Here is an 18885-nt window from a genome sequence, read left to right on the forward strand (position 1 = left end):
TTACAGAGGGGAATGACTGCATACACTTAATCAGGGTAGCTGGGTTTGCTGACCCACAAAGCTAGAACTGAGTGCCTTTGAGCAGAGGCTTATTTAAGGTGGAGTGAGATGCCTTTGGGGTGTTATTGGCACCGCTAAATGAGCTTTATTACAGTCCAGGGGCCAAGGTGTAGCATGGTGGAGAGGCCAAAGACCAGAGAGAAGTGTGCCTGCCAGAATTGCTGAGAAGAGACTATACTGACTGAAGAAGTGTATTCTGAGCATTTCTGATCCTGAATTGTAACCTGTTAAATTCTTCAACAGACTCCATAAAGAGGAATATTGTATTGAGTTCGGTGTGGCCATTGCAATGAATTATTGAGCTCAGAAGAGAAGTAAAGAGTGTTATGGGAGGGACAGTTGATGTCAGAATTGGTGAGAAAGGAATAAGAATCAACCTTGAACTGCTAAACTTGATTCTTGTTTCCCTTTACAGAATCACAGTAGTTTAGATAACTTCACTAGACTTTTGTTTTGGTCAGTCTTTTAAGAAAATGTTAGACCTGTTGCCTTTAGTATTTTTTCAGAGTAAAAGGGGTTAGTTGTTACTTAAAACAAGGACTATACTATTTATTTCCATTAATTCCCAGGTGCAGTGATTTAATATTTTAAGAATTTTGCTTTGGGTGAAAATGCTTTATACTAGAGGTTAGAAATGGCTAATTCTTAACAACTGTTACTTTAGATGGTCCAACAAACACAAGGAAAACCTGCACCAATAGATGTTTTCATCAGAGAGGTTTACTTTGGCACACATACTTCTTACAACCCTTTACTCTTTGCGTACCAATTAATAAAACAAATATTTGGTTCAACCAGGCAACAGACGTTATATTTCGCATCTACAACTGCCTATGAGAATACTCCTGTGTTATAGAGAACACAGGCATTTTAGAGAATGGCATACACTTGGAGTTTTCATGAACAATAAAGAAAGCTAGAGTAAACAGAAGTATTACCTTAGGGTCATGTATTCCTGAAAGTTCTTCATAGATCTTCTCCCCTACCATGACAGCAGCCAAGTTTGCCGTGTAAGTAGAAAGGCAAAACATACAAAAAATGGCCCAGAGGTTCATGAGAAACCGTCCAGTCCAGCATTTGGGGGGTTTGATGGCCGATGTTCTGCCAAATAAGAGCGCATAACAGACATTCAAGGCTGAAGAGAAGGAGAAAACTTTGCTTCGATTTCGTCCCTTGGGCGTCATGCCGAAAGGGCTCTTCCATTCATACAGAGTGAGGAAGATGGCAGTGATGTGCAGAGCCACAAAAATCCCCAGCCACATGGTCCAGTGGAGTGGCCACATGAAGGCTCCAATGGGAGCTGCTGTGTCTCGGGTCCTCACCAAGATGCCCAAGCTGGTGGAGAAGAAAGGGCTGGTGAAATCTATCACCTGGCTTCGAGCAGTATTGATGCTGAAGGAAGTGACTGCCATGTGGGCTGTCCCACTCAGAAGATCGCCCACCAGCCCAGTCCAGTGCCCATTTTTCCAGGCTCCATACTTCCCATCCCCAACTATATAGAGGTCAAAGTCAAAGTTCATATCTTCTGCTAGCTTTTCCAGCAGGTCAATGCAATATCCATAGCAGCACTTCTTGAACGCAATGGGCACTGTATCGTTAGTGCTATGGAGGCTGCTGAAAAGGCTGTCCAATACAGAGGAGTTCGTAGTCATGGGGTCTAGACAGAGTTGGCCAGCAGGGCACAAGCCTTCATCATCTACCTCTCGAGTGAAAACAAAAGGGTGCTCAATCAGGGTAACCACGCGCAAGTGCAGCTTACTTGGGTGCTGGAAGTGGGTTTTGTGCCTCTGGGACTGCTCTGGCCATAGCCCATAGTCCATGACAATTTCCCCCCCCTGCCAACTGCCCAAGCGAGTCCACATTGGCTTTCCCAAAGGGTCATGCTGTAGATTCCAGATGAAAAAGCTGTTTTCTGAGCTGACGATGGTGGAACCCTTCACTCTGATGGAACCACTGAGGCCTCGGAAAGTGGTGTTGGCTAGAAACCTGGCAAAGAGGAGCAAAGACAAAAGTCAGGAAGAGAAGTGAGGTACGAGACAGGAAGTGATGCAACTCTTTGCTTCTTTGTTTGAATACAAAGAACCACAAGCACTGCTGACAATGTCTTTCGGAATAAATAAACGGGACTCTTTCCAGAAGAGATCTAATCCACAGAGCAATGGAGAGCTTACCCTCCTGTTCAAGCCCAAACCAGACATTTGACTCTTGGTTTTCTTCCAAAGCTCTGCAGTCCACATTATGCAAGGTATTACTTGCTTTCTGTTGCAAACTGTCAATTATATATTCTAACATTTTCCGAGTGATGGAGGTTTTTAGCATCTTTAACATGTGTATGTCGATTCTCCAGTACATTTGATTGCAGCTAGATCTGCTCACAAATATTTTTGTTTCTGGGAATGACTTTTAATAATGAAGTGTAAACTTTAAAAATTGCTTAACAATTGCATCTGTAGGTGTAGAGCAGAGCCAAAATCGTATCTGCAATGTTGCTCTTTGTGGAGTGGAAACCATCATCATCACTGTCCCTGTGAGGCTAGACCTGCATGCTGGAGCTCATCCATGGTGCAACGAAAAAGATGATAAATAGACAGCCTCCAGCTACTCTCCCTCTAAGTCTTTAGAGAAAAACAATTGGTTCTTGCTTTAGAGAGAGCAGCTATCAGAAGCCAAAGGCAAGAAAATTACCAACTGCAGGATCCACTCATCCCCAACCTTGCGAAGGAATTCTAGTGGGGCAGTGGTTTAAGCAGTCAACTGCCAACAGAATGGCTGACACTGGCACCCACCAGCTTCTCTAAGGGAGAAAGATGCGGTGGGTCTTTGAAGCATCTCCAAAGATTATAGCCTTGGACACCCGTGGTGAAGTTCCATTCTCTCCTTTAGGCCCGCTATGTTTCAGCATTGATTCCAAAGTCAAAGGCTGAGTTTCTATTTTTGAACCCTGTCAAACAGGTCACCAATACTATGTTTGATCTGGGCTCTATAGGAAAGCCCTTGGTAGGAAAATACTTGGTCGTGACCGCTATATATTTTGAGTCTGGGAAGATAAAGCATTAAGAGCCAACCCAGAAGCCTCTGGCATCAGCATGACTTTAATTAGAACCCAAACGCACGGCCAAGAAGTTAATTCCATCTCAGAGTGATTTCGCAGGGCAGAGAACTGCTTCTTTGGTCTTTCAAGGCTGAAAATCCTTATGAGACCAGACAGCTTCATCTTTCTCCAGAGGAATGACTAGTGGGTTCAAACTCCCAACCTTTATGTTCATAGTGAACTAAGGTGCCAGGGATGCTTCATCCTTAATTATAAACTCAAAATCAAACTCCCGGCCATCAGGTCGATTCTGACTCACAGCGACCTTGAAGGACAGAGGGGAACTGCCTCTTCAGTTTTCCAGGACTGTAAGTTTTTACTGTAGCCTCCAGTAGCCTCATCTTTGTCTTGTGGAGTGGGTGGTGGTTTAGAACTGTTAGCCTTGAGTTAGCAGCCCAAGTCCTAATCCACAATGCTCCCAGCTCTTATCCTTAATAATGGCCTGTATTAAACCAAACTCGAGGCTTAGGCATCAGACACACCTGCACTTGAATATTGGCCCACTCCCCTTCCGGCACTGACAGTGGGCCATTGACTCTAATCTTTAGTTCTAGTTTTATCCATAAGGTTTCCAACGACTGACAGTCATGAAGATGGCGCAGGCCCAGGCAATGGTTCATCCTGTCTCATACATAGGGAGGTCAGCAGGTGTCAGAGCCAAATCAACGGCAACTCAGAGCCAGCCGCTCCACTTCCTTCACCAGGAAGCTGGGGCAAATCATACTTCCTCCTTTACAGCCTTTGTAAACAATGCACGTAAAACGCGTGGCGCCCTCTGACACGAAACAGACGTTCTGGCTGTGATGGCGATTATTTAGTGCCCTGCAAGTGTACCTTGGTCACAGTGCCAAGAATTTTTTAGAGCTTTTTTTTCAGTTGGAGGAGCCAAGGACTGCATTATGATGCATCCGTAACGGGTACGCAAGGCCCATTTCAAGAGAAAAGGAACGGAATTGAAATGTAGGCTGTAACATACCAGGTATTCTTTAGGAATCAGAAGGTACAAGTCAAACGTCTCAGTAAAACATCCCCTCATTGCCTGTCACCAACATGACTCTGCGAATAAAAACAGCCGGAAGCTCTGCTCTTGCAGAAGGGACACAGGAAAGAGATCAAAAAGTGTAAAGGAGGCATGGATTCTCCTTAGAGACCGAAATGCACATTGAATGTAAGATGCTACGTCACCGACTGCATGGCAACGACTCATTTTGAGCGACTGCATATAATGGTGATTATTTATGTTAGCACTCCCTCGGGGGCTTCTGCCACTTAAAATGAATCCTGGTTTGCAACAAGTAGTGAAGTCTTCATTCTCTTAGATTTGGACACAAGTCTGTTTCTTTAGAAAAGCAGGGATCCAAGTCATTAAAATAGATTAGTCCATTGATAATTATGAAGAGAAGGGTTAACGCAAGTGTGTTTCCAGTGCACAGCCTATTTTTAGATCCATGAACACACACACACACACACACACACACACACACCACTTGCCGACACAACCTAGTGAATGAAATGGTGAGTAGCAAATAGCTCAATTTCAGATGTGATCAGGAAAGGAGAGGGAGAGTTGAGGAAGAAGGGCCCTTCATTATTTTTTGTATCGGTGAGGCTTCATGGTTGCACATTTAACTAGCTTTCAGACATGACGCAAGCTCCTCGGGTGAGTAGAACGGACTCCTCACGGTGCTGTCAGTCGCTGCTCCGTTGATTCTAGCACCCCTGCATGTTCAGGGTAGAAGGTTCCAAAGAAGTTTGACCCTTTGAAGCACCCAGTGGCTGCATTCTCGTTGTGTGTAGGAAATAACCTTCAAGGTGGCCATGACCGAGGACAATGCTGAGTTCTCCGCAGGCAGTTATTTGTCACTGGAAGGCACCCCAATGGGGAGTCTGAATGTCTTCAGTGTCCCTCACCAGTCAATCCAGTGCTTGTCTCCCTAGGCCATTCACACACACACACACACACACACACACACACACACACACACACTGCATTCCACAGAATCTTCATTTAGTACAGATTAATTGTATCAATTTTATCTTTAATCTCACCATGAGGGCACATTCAAGTCATCTGGCTAATGGTGTTCACTTTAATCTGCCTTACGATTCATTCTTTGGCGGGACAATGGGCGGCAGTGGTTACCTCCTCCCTCTATTAGAGAACAGAGTGAAGCGCTGAGACCCTACTTCTGCTCAGATGGAATTCTCCCAATGCTCCTTCTTCTCTCACTCTGGACTCGTCTTGGATGGGCAAGACAGAGGGAAATTTCGAAAGAATCTTTTTGGTAAGATACATTGATACAAATCCTGGGCACTGCTCCTAGCACCAAAGTTACACTCATTGTTCTCAAAGACTCCCGATCTAGGTAAGGGGAGCAGGGTCATGGGAGCCGTGCTACAGGTCAAGCCCAGAGCGCTGGAAAGGGGAGAGGGAAATATGGGTGCACAGGTCAGAGGCCAGAGAGTACAGCTGTCTGGAAGCTAACCCAGTAGCGAGGAAGAAGGCTGGAGATGAGTGTGGAGATGGATCGCGAAGAATTGGAGGCCAATATGAAAACACCAGAGAGCCATGGGAAGAGATTTTGAGGAGGTACATGGTCATTTGATTTATTTCTAGGATTTCCCCCCACTGACATGCCAGCCAAAAAGGATGTGGTTTAGAAGAAGGAGGAAGGCTAAACCTAGTTCCACAGATGAGAACTAATGCTTTGTTCTCCCCCTCTCCATTTCTTTTTCTCTCTCTGCTTGTTTCTTAGGGGGTTCGTGGTAAGGTCTAAGGGGGTAGCAGTAGAAATGGAGAGGAAATGGTATCATCAAGAGAGATTAAGTCTTCAAGAAGACAAGCAGAGAATCTAAAAGGCCCAAATGAAAACTTGGTTTTAGGGAAGGTTATAAAAATAAGACTTGGAGTTAATATCTGAATATAAACCTAGTGTAAGACTATAGAGCAATGTGACTCTAAGAAAGTAGAAAGAAACATTTCTTTATTAGAAATTGAGCGCCTGAATCACAAAGAACAATAATACTCCCCCAAACCAATTGTCAATGTGCTGATTCTGGCCCACAATGTAGCTCCATATGGTTTCCATGACTGCTGTCTTTCAGAAGCAGACACCAGGCCTCTCATCAGTGGTATCTCATCTCTGAGTGCCTGTGAGCCACCACCTCTCCATGAACAGTCAAATGCCCAGCAGCTTGCTCCACCAGAGACTCCACTCATCCCAGCATCCTCTACGCTGATGAGGCTACTGCTCTATCTGGATGTGAACTCTAAAGGAAGTGTCCAAATTCTAGGCTCTTAGGCAGAAGGAAGGTGAAACCATCATCAGGAGGTAGCAAACACAACAATCAGCTGAGATCGCAGGCTTAAAAAAATTCAAAAAGTAATATAGTAGGAAAAACAGGTTTGCATCAAACTACTGAGGCTTCACAGGTTTGTTTTAGATGATTGGATTTTATTTCCTAGAGGAAAAGCAGCTATGAAGATTTCTGAGCAGAGTAATGACATAACCAGAAGTCCTCATTAATAATATTAATTTAGGGGCAAGAAAGATGTGGCTATAGGCAGGAAGAGAAGGTGACCAGGAGGCCTCTTAGAAGACTATTACGATTGCTGTGTCATGGTATGCCAGGAGTCTGCATTTCTTTCACTCTGTGAGGGAGAACCTACTTTCCAATAGGGCTCTGCAGGGTGAATGTTTCACAAAGCAGTTTTTTGCTGTTGTTAATTAGCAAACCTCCCAAGTTACCACTCTGTTCAAGAGGATGAGACGCATTAGTTCATTTGCATTGAACTTATTACTTCAGTAAAAGCTACCAATTATGCCACTAATTTAGAAGATGTGTTGATCTATATAGGAGCAGAGATAAAATTCACACAGTGTAAATTATGTAAGGATGCTTTTGAAACAGTTCAAAGTATAAACAAGATCAATGTTGAATATATCTAAGATACATTTTAGAATCCATATTTGCCCACAAAATCTTGACATGTAGTTAAAGGGTTTTCTTATTCATTAAAAGAAATGAAGACATTAACAAAACACATCACCCATTCTATCATGTATTGATCTAATACACTAGACCAAGCAATCCTTTACTCTGCTAAGGGGTCTTCATGAGTGAGAGAAGATTAAGCAGCAACTAACAACATTTGAACACTACTGTGTTGAGAATAGGAGCCCTGGTGGCATAGTAGTTATACATTGGGGTACCATCTTCAAGGGCAGTAGTTTGAAACCACCAGCCGCTCTGCAGGAGAAAGATGAGGCTTTCTACTACTTAAAGAATTACAGTCTCGACATTGGGCCTCTACTCAAGTATTCCCTGAACTCAAGAACACTTTGTTCTAATAACCTAGTATTCTGTGGTGCTCACCTTCCCAACATGATTGTTGAAGACAAAATGAGTACATAAACAAATGTGATGAAGAAAGCTCATGGTGCCCAGCTATCGAAAGATACAGCTTGTGTCTTGAAGGCTTGAAGATAAACAAGTGGCCAACTAGTTGAGAAGCAACAAAGCCCACATGGAAGAAGCACACCAGCCTGTGTGATCATGAGATGTCAATGGGATCAGGGATCAGGCATCAAAGACCCAGAACAAAAATCATATCAATGTGAATGAGGGAGAGGGTGGAGTGGAGACCCAAAGCCTATCTATAGCCAATTCTACATCCCCTTGCAGAAGGATCACAAGGAAGATACGAGCCAGTCAGGGTGCAGTATAACACTAATGAAACATACAACTTTCCTCTGGTTCTTTAATGCTTCCTCCTCACCCCCAATTCTACCTTACAAATACAGCTAGACCAGAACGTATACACTGGTACAGATAAGAACTGGAAACACAGGGAATCTAGGACAGATAAACCCCTCAGGACCAATAATGACAGTAGAGATACCAGGAGGGGAAGGGGAAGGCAGTGGGGAGAAAGGGGGAACCGATCCACAAGGATCTACATATAACCCTATCTTAGGGGTACAGACAACAGAAAAGTAGGTGAAGGGAGACAGCTGTTGGCGTAAGACATGAAAAAAATATATAAATTATCAAGGGTTCATGAGGGGGGAAAGGCAGGGAGGGGGATAATGAGCGGATAACAAGGGCACAAGTAAAAAGAAAATGTTTTTAAAATGATGGCAACATATGTACAAATGTGCTTGACACAATGAACGTACGTGTGGATTGTGATAAGAGCTGTACAAGACCGCAATAAAATGATTAAAGAAAAAGAATCATAGTCTCAAAAACTCACAGGGGCAGTTCTGCTGTGTGCCATAGGGGCACGATGAGCCAGAATTGACTTGATGGCCATGAGGTTGGGGACACTGGTGTTGAGAGTTGAGCAAAGCGCGAGCAGGACAGAGCAGGGAGACCAGTGAGGAGGCAACTTCAAGCACTTGGGTGAGTGCTGACAATGGGTTGGACAAGGTGGAAGCAGTGGCGAAGGCAAAACGTATGTTGGGTTCTAAATATATTTTAAATCTGGAACTGATAGGATTTCTGATGGCTCAGATATGATTGCTTGGAAAAGGAGAACCAAGGATACTACCACGCTATTTATTTGCCTGAGCCACTGGAAAGATGAAAAGTTGTCACTGATGGAGATAAAGAAGGCTGGGAGAATTAGGTTAGGGATGGGGGAGAAATACCCAGAATTCAGTGTTGCTAAGGTTATGCTTGAAATAAGTTACGGTAATCTAAATGGAGATGGCAAATAGGCATTTGAATCTCTGATATTCAGGAATGAGAGCCAGACAGGATACATCAATCTGGAAATCATCAGCCTAAAAATGGCTTAAGTAGACCAAATGCAGTCACAACAGGACAATTTTAGATAAGAAGAGGTCTCAAGATTAAGTCCTGGGGCCATCCAACTTTTAGAGGTGACCCAGGTGGAAAGAGCTAGCAGAAACTGAGAAGTAACTAGTGAGGTGAGAGAGAAGCAGAGTGCACTGCATTCCAGAAGCCATGTTTAAAAGGTGATTCAGGAGGGGACAGTGACCAACTGTGTCAAGTGCTTCTGAGAGATCAAATAAAATGACAATTGAGAAGCAGTCATTGGCCTTGAAAATGTGTAGGTCACTGGTGATTTTCAAAGAGTAATTTCTATAAAGTGTTGGAGCCTAGTATCTATTGGAGCAGATTCAAGGGAGAATGGGTAGGAAGAAATGAGAGATGATGCCTTAGAAATTTATGCTATAAAGAGAAGACATAATAAATAACGGTGAGAGGAGTGAATCAAATAAAGCTACATACCCCCCTGTGGACTGAACTATGTCCTCCAACATGCATTGTAAATCTTAACCTCTATGCCTAAATCCTCACAACTGGACCAAAAACATCATGATAAACAGAGAAAAGCCTGAATTTAGCAAACATTTCATTTGACTTGGATCCACTCCTGGAAGCAGCAGTAAAAAAATCAGACAGTGGACTGAAAATCGGCAATAAACCTCTGGAAAGTTAAAGCGCCTAGGTATCACTTTGAGGATGAAGCGCCCCTGATGGAAGCCAAGGTATTTTCAATCACCAAATATCCATCTGAAAGCTGGACCATAAATAAGAAAGGCCAGAGAACAACGTATGCCTGTGAATTACGGTGGTGGTGAAGCACACTGAAAGCACTCCGAACTGGCAGAAAAGCAAACCAATCTGTCTTGGAAGAAATACAGCCAGAATGTTCCTGAGAAGCAAGGGTGGTGAACTTTGTCTCAGGCACACTGGTCTTGTTCTTGGGAGGGACTAGTCCCTGGAAAGGAGCTAACGCAGGTAAAGCAGAGTGTAAACCAGAACAAGGAAGCCCTTCGACAAGCTCTGCGCCCGTGATCGGAAACATACAACTGCGAGGGTGACGCAGGATTGGATAGTGTTTTGTTCTGTTATACACAGGGTTGCTATGAGTTGGAACTGGCTTGGCGGATGCGAACAACAGCAACAACATGCTGTGGTTATAATACCATTTGGGAATATATTGTTTTTCCCATGTTAATAAGACAGAATGTGTGTAGAATGTATCTTGAGCCAAGTAATCTGTTTTGAGACATAAAAATGACTGAACAGGAGTTAGCTGATCCACAGAAGAAAAGAAGCGATTTCCTACTCCTGTAAAGAGTTATAGTCTTGGAAACCCACAAAGGCAATTCTACCCTGTGCTATAGCATCCCTGAGTCAGCATTGGCTCGATAGTAGTTAGAGGAGCTGAGAGAGCAAGCAGAGATAGGGGAAGACAGATGCTAAGTCATATAACGATCACTCAGAAGCAGCAGCTCAGAAGAAACAACTGGGAGACCACAGAGAAAGCTTTGCCCTGAAGTCAGCATCTTGGATTCAGATGACTAACCTCTTAAACGGTGAGAAAATAAAATTCTGCGTGTTAAAGTCTACACTTTGTGGTATTTCTGTTATAGACGTACCAGAAAAGTTAACATAGCAGTTGACACTAAGAAGTGCTGCTTTAATAGATATCTAAACTTGTGTAGTGATTTTGGAATTGGGTAATGGCTAGAGGCTGGAAGACTTTTAAGGCGATTCATAGTAAAAGCCTAGAGTGCTTTGAAGAGACTGTTGGTAGAAATATGTATGTTAGAGGCAATTCTGGCAAGCCCTAAAAAGGAAGCCAGGTGAGCTACAGAGAAAGCCTCTAACATCTGTCAGGGGACATGGCACCGAATACGTATAAAACATTGCTAGAAATATGGAAACGTGTTTTTGGTGAGGCTTTCAAGAAAATGATGAACATGTGATTGGAAAATAGAGGATGGGTGACGTTTTGATTCAGTGCAAAAACTTGTTGGAATTATTTTCAAGTGTTTGGTATAAGGTAAAACTTATAAGTGACGAACCTGGAAACTTGCACCGGTGGGATTCAAATAATTTAGCAAACCGGTTCACTGTCCTCATGACCTTTTTAAGTATGAAAAAACAATATTGAAAGGTAGTTTCTTATTTCAACATGTTATCAGAACACCACTGTCATGCAAATGAAAGCTAAAGAAGAGTAAGGAATGTAAGTTTGTAACTTCCACATTGGGCAGCTGCCCTGGTTACAAGTGCCAGGTTAACCACTGGTCTGCTGAACTCAACAAAAAATTAAGAATGGGGTCTGCCAAACGCGTGAACCGGCCGAAGTCCACCGGTGGACACTTGGTTGTGAAAATTTCTATACAAAGTCTTAAAGAGGCCAGATGATGTGTCCTTGCTAATTATAGTAAAATGTGAGCCAAAAGAAAGAGACTGAAAAATGAAAACAAAATTTAAGATCTAGATAATTCTTTAGTACAAACTGAGAACATGTATCCTGGAATGTTCGTCAAAGGTATGGAAGCACAATCTTTTGTTAAAAGAGTTTAAGCCTGTGACTGATGGATCTAACCAACCAGCACAGCAGAAAACCCATCATCACAGACTGAAGGGGCAGAGAAAGAAGGAGAGAAACGGTCTGACTTTTGGAATTATACAGGCAGGCAACATGCTCAAAGAGGTATGTCTGTTTTCATGCGAGGAAAGAAAAGGAGCACCGCTGGAGCAGCTCGAATGTTCAAAGAATTGTTGGAAGAAACAAGGGAAGGAGGCTCTGACTGGTTTCAGAAGGCGGGGCCAGGGTTACGTGGGTCTCAAAGGATGAAGGAAGCCACAGCGGCTATGAAGGCGAGGGGATGAGGCTGTCATGCCCAAGAAGCGAGTCAGTCCTGCTGGGGTTAATGGGATGGGGTCACCACTCAGATACAATGGGAGGATGGGGCTGCTCCAGAGAGATAGTTGCCAGGTATAAATGAAGCCCAAGGCCCTAGGACCTCCCCCCGAAATCCAGGAAGTTCGGCCAACTCCAGAGGTTGGAGGTTGGGATTGTGTCCAGATAATTTCAGAGAACAGAGGATTGTTTTCCAGCCTTGAGACACTTGCTTGGTGCCTGCTATCCCTTCTTTTCCGCTAATGTCTCACGTTTGTAATGGGAATACAAATGAGAATGCCTATTCTGCCATTGTATTTTGGGAGCACGTAGCTTGTACTCTAAATTATATAGTTTCAAGAATGAAGAGGAATTTTGCCCCAGGATGAGCTATACCTGAAGTCGCACCCATATTTGATTTAGGAGTTTCAGATGAGACTTTGTGTGGGAACAGGTTGTCTCTGTTCTGTTAATGAGATATGATTAGTATAGGGTATATCTTGAGTCAATATCTTTTGAGATATGTTAAAAGAGATATTGAGGCTTTTTGATATTGAGATATGTAAATGAAATTAAACACAAGCTAGCAAGTGGAGATGGGAGAAAATGTCAAGCCACATGAAGATTGCCCAGTAGAGGCTTAGAAGGGGCATCAGAGAGAAGAGAGAGAAAGCCTTCGCCCTGAATTTACATGTCTGACTTCCAAAATGGTGAGGAAATAAATTTGTTTGCTAAAGTCACCCGCTTGTGTTATTTGCTATTTACCTGTGTAAATAACACATGCAAGTGTGTATATATGTGTGATAAACATGATATATGTGTGTGTGCATGATGGAAGAAATAATCACAGGACTTTATGCTTATGGGAATGATCTGGGAATGACAGAAACATTGATGACGCAGAAGAGACCATGGAGAATTCTGGAGAGATGCTCTTAAGAGACCGAGCGAGGTTGTGATCTACGGTGCAAGGGGAGGTGACATTCTTTGCTATGAGAATAGTGTGACCGAGAATATGGACCCGAGAGGTAGAAGAAGGCGGGTATAGCTGATCACGGGAGTCTATGGAAGTACTCTTCACAATGTGTAGGGCATTTTAGAAGCAAACTGTAGGTCTCATTGTACTTTCCTTCTCTCATTCATGTGAGAGGGTTCACGATTTTTAAAAATGAAATAGAAGCTATTTTTTAAAGTAAAAATGTAAACAACTTATTATCATTTAAAGCAAGGGACTTCTATAAAAAATGTTTTAGATCAATTTTAGTAACTTTTTTTCTCCTATGTGAGTTTGTCAGGGTAAACTGAGTTTGCTGTAATATTCATTGAATTGATATTTATATCTGTATTTAAAATTTTAATTATTTAATCACCTTTTCAATCTCTTCTATTTATCTTTCCACTTCTTTGGGTCAATACTGGAGAATGTTTTTGGTTTTCTTTCCCCCAGGAATAGCTTCAAATGCCAATTTAAGAGACTCTTCAATTAATTTAACTTTATATGGTATAAATTCCTTCTTTTGAGCCTCTTCTAATTCCCTTCCTACATTTTATTTACTTATTTTTATGGAAAAGATCCTTCTTTAGTAATAAAGACATTTAAAATTATGAATGAACACAGCCGATATACTTTTTTGGTATCAAAATTTCTCCTTTGCTCCTTTTTTGATCTTGGAGTTGTTTATAATTTCTACATAATTAAGATTTATCATCCTTTTCACGATCTATTTTAAAATGCATTAGGATCTGATTAGAGGAAGCAGTCCATGAAATATTTTCTTTTTCATTTAAAAATGTGCTGGGATTTCCTTTGTGGCCAGGCTCATAATTACTTTTTATAAACATTCAATGGACAAAAGAAAAGAATTAATTTTAGTTGTACTTGTAAAATGAAACTTTTTGATGATTTTGCCCATGCTTTTAATTTTCCTAGAGTTTTCTGTGTGCATGCAGATCTAACAAATGGCATATGAAAACCTTTCACTCGGTGTGCATGGGCACTGATGTTTAAACTAGGTTCTTGTGTGTGTGTGTGTGTGTGTGTGTGTGTGTGTGTGTGTATGTGTGTATATTCATCTTAGCTGCCATATTGATTGTTTGGTGCCTACATTTTTAATTTATACAGTCTATGAAGTTTAGAAAAGACTGTTCTGCTCCTTTTTAGATGTGTTTCAATGTAAATAGATGTTGTAGCCTCTTTATTGCTTTGCTTTTTTTAATCTGAAGTTGTGAAACTTGTGGCCTACTGTATTTCAACAATTGTGTTAAATCATCTATGACAGACCTTGAATAATCATCTAACACAGTATTCAAAAGTTGAGTGATTGCATAGTCAGAGCTTCCTGAACAAAAAACTGATGAACAAATCCGGTGACGACGAAGTTATATTCTGGAATTCAGCCATCGGATGCCATGGAGTAGTTGCTGACTTTTTGGATGGGGCACAACATCGGGTCCCTATCTCCATGCAACCTGCTCTCGTGCCTTGGACCTGGTACCATTCCACTCATTACTATTAATGCCAGAAGTCTGGCATTTTCATTATGACTTAATTTTAGGTGGTTATGTTATTTAGATGAATCATGATGATATAGCTGTAAAATTATTAACAATGTTTATATTTGTCAATGGTAACAAAAATGATTTTTTACACAGCTAATCTTCAATTATGAAGTAAATATTATTGGCTATAGACTGTATCAAGTAACTTGATATAGTAACACCTTTTTTCCTTCCTATCAGAAAGGCTATATACATCATGGAAATTGTCTATTTCTTCAAGATTCAAAAAATAGTCCCAGTGAATCATCTATTTCAGGTGTATGATTTGTTGTGCCTGTGTGCAATGTGTAGTGAAAATGGTAAGCAATTTGCTAAAATCGTTTTTGTTACTTTTTTTGACTATTCAACTTTTCTATTTGTCAATGTTAGTGTCTTGTGTTTTAGAGTTTGTAGTTTAATGTGTCAGTAGCGTGTTGATATCCCTGGTGTGTAGAGGAGCCCTGGTGGCATTAGGCTGCAAACCACAAGGTTACTGATTAAAATACACTAGCCAATCTTTAGGGGAAAGATGATGCTTTCTATTGCTGTCAAGATTTATAGCCTTGGCACTAACCTACCTGAGGGGAGGGTATTGTTTATATCTCCACAGGAGAGGGAGAGAGACCAGGCTTCAACCCAAAGTGCCAAGACGTGAATACCGCATACCGGCATGTACCAGGGAACCAATAGAGAGGTCTGCTGGGCCGGCCCCAATCCCAACTATGTGGATCTCCCCATCACCAGCTCCAAAGTATGCACCTCAGAGGACAGGACTGAAGCTACGGCTTGGGAAGAGGGGCACGTCTGATTAGAGCACACAGGAGAAACAAAGAGGGATGGAGAGGGAGGGGAGCACATCCTGGCCCACCAAGCCCCGAGGATGATATTCCTGCTCAGAGCAGACAATGCACACAGAGGACCATAGGGCCGGCCCCACCATGAGACACAATGTCCCTCACTGAACCACAGTGCTACCGGGGACAACACTGGAGACACAGTGCGGGAACTGTGCCCAATCGGACCCCATCAACCTGGGGTGAAACACTGAGGGCATGTAACAGAGCAGCAAGGGGGAGCAAAGCGATGAAATCTCCAGAGAATACCAAAAATAGACTTTGGAGACACAGTGTGGCACCCCATCAGATTTGACTAGAAAACACTCGTAAAGGCCAACAAAGAGACCTTGAACTATTTATAGGCTTTTCCATTTTTGTCAGTAGCTTTCTTTTTGTTGTTGTTGTTTTGTTGGTTTTCATTTCCTTTGTAGTTTGGTCTGGCTTTTTTTTTTTGCTTATTTTTAAAAATTCTTTAAAATTTTTTTTATCATTTTATTAGGGGCTCATACAACTCATCACAATCCATATATACATCAGTCGTGTCAAGCACATTTGTACATATGTTGCCATCATCATTCTCAAAACACCTGCTTTCTACTTGAGCCCTTGGTGTCAGCTCCTCATTTTTCCCCTCCCTCCCCGCTAACCTCTCCCCGTGAATCTTGATAATTTATAAATTATTATTATTTTGTCATATTTTACACCATCCGACGTCTCCCTCACCCAATTCTTTGCTGTCCGTCCCCCAGGGAGGAGGTCACATGTAGACCCTGTAATCTGTTCCCACTTTCTCCCTCACCTTCCCTCCACACTCCTGATATCGCCAATCTCTCCACTGGTCCTGAGGGGTTCATCCGTCCTGGATTCCCTATATTTCCATTTCCTATCTGTGTCAGTATACATCTTCCAGACCAGCTGGATATGTAAGGTAGAATTGGGATCATGATAGTGGGGAGGGAGGAAGCATTCAAGAACTGGAGGAAAATAGTATGTTTTGTCATTGCTACACTGCACCCTGGCTCGTCTCTTCCCTGCAGCCCTTTTGTAAGGGGATGTTCAATTTCCCACAGATAGGCCCTGGGTCCCCACTCCGCATTCCCCTCATTCACAATGCTATGATTTTTGTGTGTGTGTGGGGGGGTGTCTTTGATGCCTGATACCTGATCCCTTCGATGCCTTATGATCTCACAGGCTGGTGTGCTTCTTCCATGTGGGCTTTGTTGTTTCTCAGTTAGAGGGGCCCCTTGTTTACCTTCCAGCCTATAGGACCCCAGATTCCCTATATTTTGACAGCCGGGCACCATCAGCTTTCTTCACTGCATTTGCCTATGCAGTCACTTTGTCTTCATCATTTTTGTGCTTATTAATGTATCTGCATGTATATCTAGATAAGATAGGCAGGATAAACAATTTAGAGATGAAAAGAATGGGACTGGTGGTTCTGGGGGTGTACAGAGAAGGGGAGGTGGGAGAAAGGAAGGTTGGTGGGAAACCAACCCAGGGACAAGGAAACAACTAATGAACTAAAATCAATGGAGAGAAGGGCATAGGATGCCTAGTGGGGCTTAATCAAGCGCAATGTAGCAGTGAGGAATTACTAAACCGGAATGAAGGCTGAACATGATGGTGGAACAAGAGGAAAGTAAAAGGAAAGAGAGAAAAGAACCAGGAGGCAAAGGACATTTATAGAGGCCTAAATATAGTCATGCACATATTTAAATATATTTATATATAATGAGAGGAGAATAGATCTATGTACTTATATCTACATGTTAAGAATTAAAGTTGCAGATGCACATTGGGCCTTGACTCAAGTACTCCCTCAACACAAAAACACTTTGTTCTAAATAATCCGGCATTGCATGATGCTCACATTCCCAACATGATTGCTGAAGACAAAGTGGTTGCATAAGCAAATATGGTGAAGAAAGCTGATGGTGCCTGGCTATTACAAGATATAGCATCTGGGGTCTTAAAGGCTTGAAGGTAAACAAGCGGCCATCTAGCTGAGAAACAACAAAGCCCATATGGAAGAAGCACACCAGCCTGTGTGATCATGAGGTATCGATGGGTCAGGTATCATGCATCTAAGACCCAGAACAAAATCATACTCAATGTGAATTGGGGTGGGGGTCGGGGAGCGTGGATTGTGATAAGAGATGCAAGGGTATTAAAAAAAGATTTATAGACTTGGAAACCCACAGGAGCAGTTCTACTAGGTCCTATAGCATCACTAGGAGTCAGAATTGACTGGATGGCAGTGAGGTGTTGTGTGTGTGCTGTAGTAGAAAGCTACCTACTTTGCTGCCCTTTCTAATAAATCACTATATTTATGTGTATCATTTTCTTATAATGGAAAAATCCATTTTATGTTATGTTCACTTTCTTATTTGTAATTTAGCTTTCGGTTTTCATGAGTCTAAAGAAGAGACTTGTCTGTTTTAGTTACTTTTTTTCAAAAACAAGCAGCCCTTGGATGCACTCATCCTGATGCTCTGGTGATTTTCTTTCTATCTTAATTAAGAAACTTATGTTTTGCCTATTCCTCATGCTTATCTTTTTCAGTAATTGGTTTATTTTCTCTTTTAAGAATTTAGTCACTGACATCTATTAATTTGGCTATGGAAGTGCTTTGATCACGTGTAAATGACTTGAATACAATTTGTTCTAGGTACCAGGTACACCGTGGGATGTTTGTTGTGATTGCCTTCTCTATACAGTAGTTAATAATTGTGTTCTTTTATTCTGACCTTACTGCAAGCTCCTTTAGGAAAATCATTTTCAGTGATTTGAGCAACACCAACATACAAATGGGCTGTTGAGTTGAAAGCCTGTTTTGTGTACTAGAATACTGTCATTTTGGGTAAATATTGTATGAACTAATTGAACTGAACACTAATTATCTGTAGAATGTTAATGGAAATGTCTATCTTAATTTCTCTGATTAATTACATTGTTCATGTGCAGCTTTATTTTTCATTAACTTGCTTTAAAACTTACTAAAGTTAAATGAAAATCTACTGCAAATAATGTCATTTACATAAAACTTTTAAGACCTCTTGCTTCCTGATTATATTATTCAGTGTATTGTTTTACCAACATTATGTTTATGACAAACCTGTATTTTTTCCTAGTTATTCAATAATTCCACTGTTCTCAACTTTCATTTTGCAACCTATTCATCTGGCAGTAACTGAAAAAGTCAGAGGTTCAGAACCACCAATAGCAATGTGTCAGAAGGATGTGGCAGCTTCCTTCCATAAAGATTGACAGCCTTGGAAATCCCATAGGGTAGCCATGGTGGTGTCATTGTTACAAATTGGGTGGCTAACTGCAAAGTCAGTAGTTCAAAACCACCAGCTGCTCTGAGGGAGAACTATGAGGTTTTTACTCCCGTAAGTAGTTACGGTTTCAGAAACCCACAAGGACACTTCTACTCTGTCCTATAGGGTCACTGAGTTGGACTTGACTCAATGGCAGTGAGTTTGGTTTTTGAGTTAGAATCAATGCAGGGTGCGATGTAGCAGCGATGAAAAATACAACTTTCCTCTAGTTCCTAAAAGCTTCCTCCCCCCTCAACACACACACACACACACACACACACACACACACACACACACACAGTCTATTCCAACTCACAGCAACCTTCTACTCACTTTCCCCTGGACCCATCCCAGAACAATGAC

The 18885-nt window shown here is 41.9% G+C and overlaps 1 protein-coding gene across 1 annotated transcript in view; it reads right to left on the reverse strand.

Annotated features, from left to right (window-relative positions):
- Positions 1 to 18885, reverse strand: part of GRIN3A (glutamate ionotropic receptor NMDA type subunit 3A) — a 209187-nt gene that overhangs the window by 117324 nt on the left and 72978 nt on the right. The window contains exon 3 of the mRNA XM_004710974.3: positions 999 to 2046. Coding sequence (XP_004711031.1) covers positions 999 to 2046 — 1048 coding nt within the window. The remainder of the gene's footprint in view (positions 1 to 998; positions 2047 to 18885) is intronic.

Source organism: Echinops telfairi, unplaced genomic scaffold, assembly GCF_000313985.2.
Source record: "Echinops telfairi isolate 266 unplaced genomic scaffold, ASM31398v2 ScPeMD7_7410;HRSCAF=8448, whole genome shotgun sequence".
Taxonomy (NCBI): domain Eukaryota; kingdom Metazoa; phylum Chordata; class Mammalia; order Afrosoricida; family Tenrecidae; genus Echinops; species Echinops telfairi.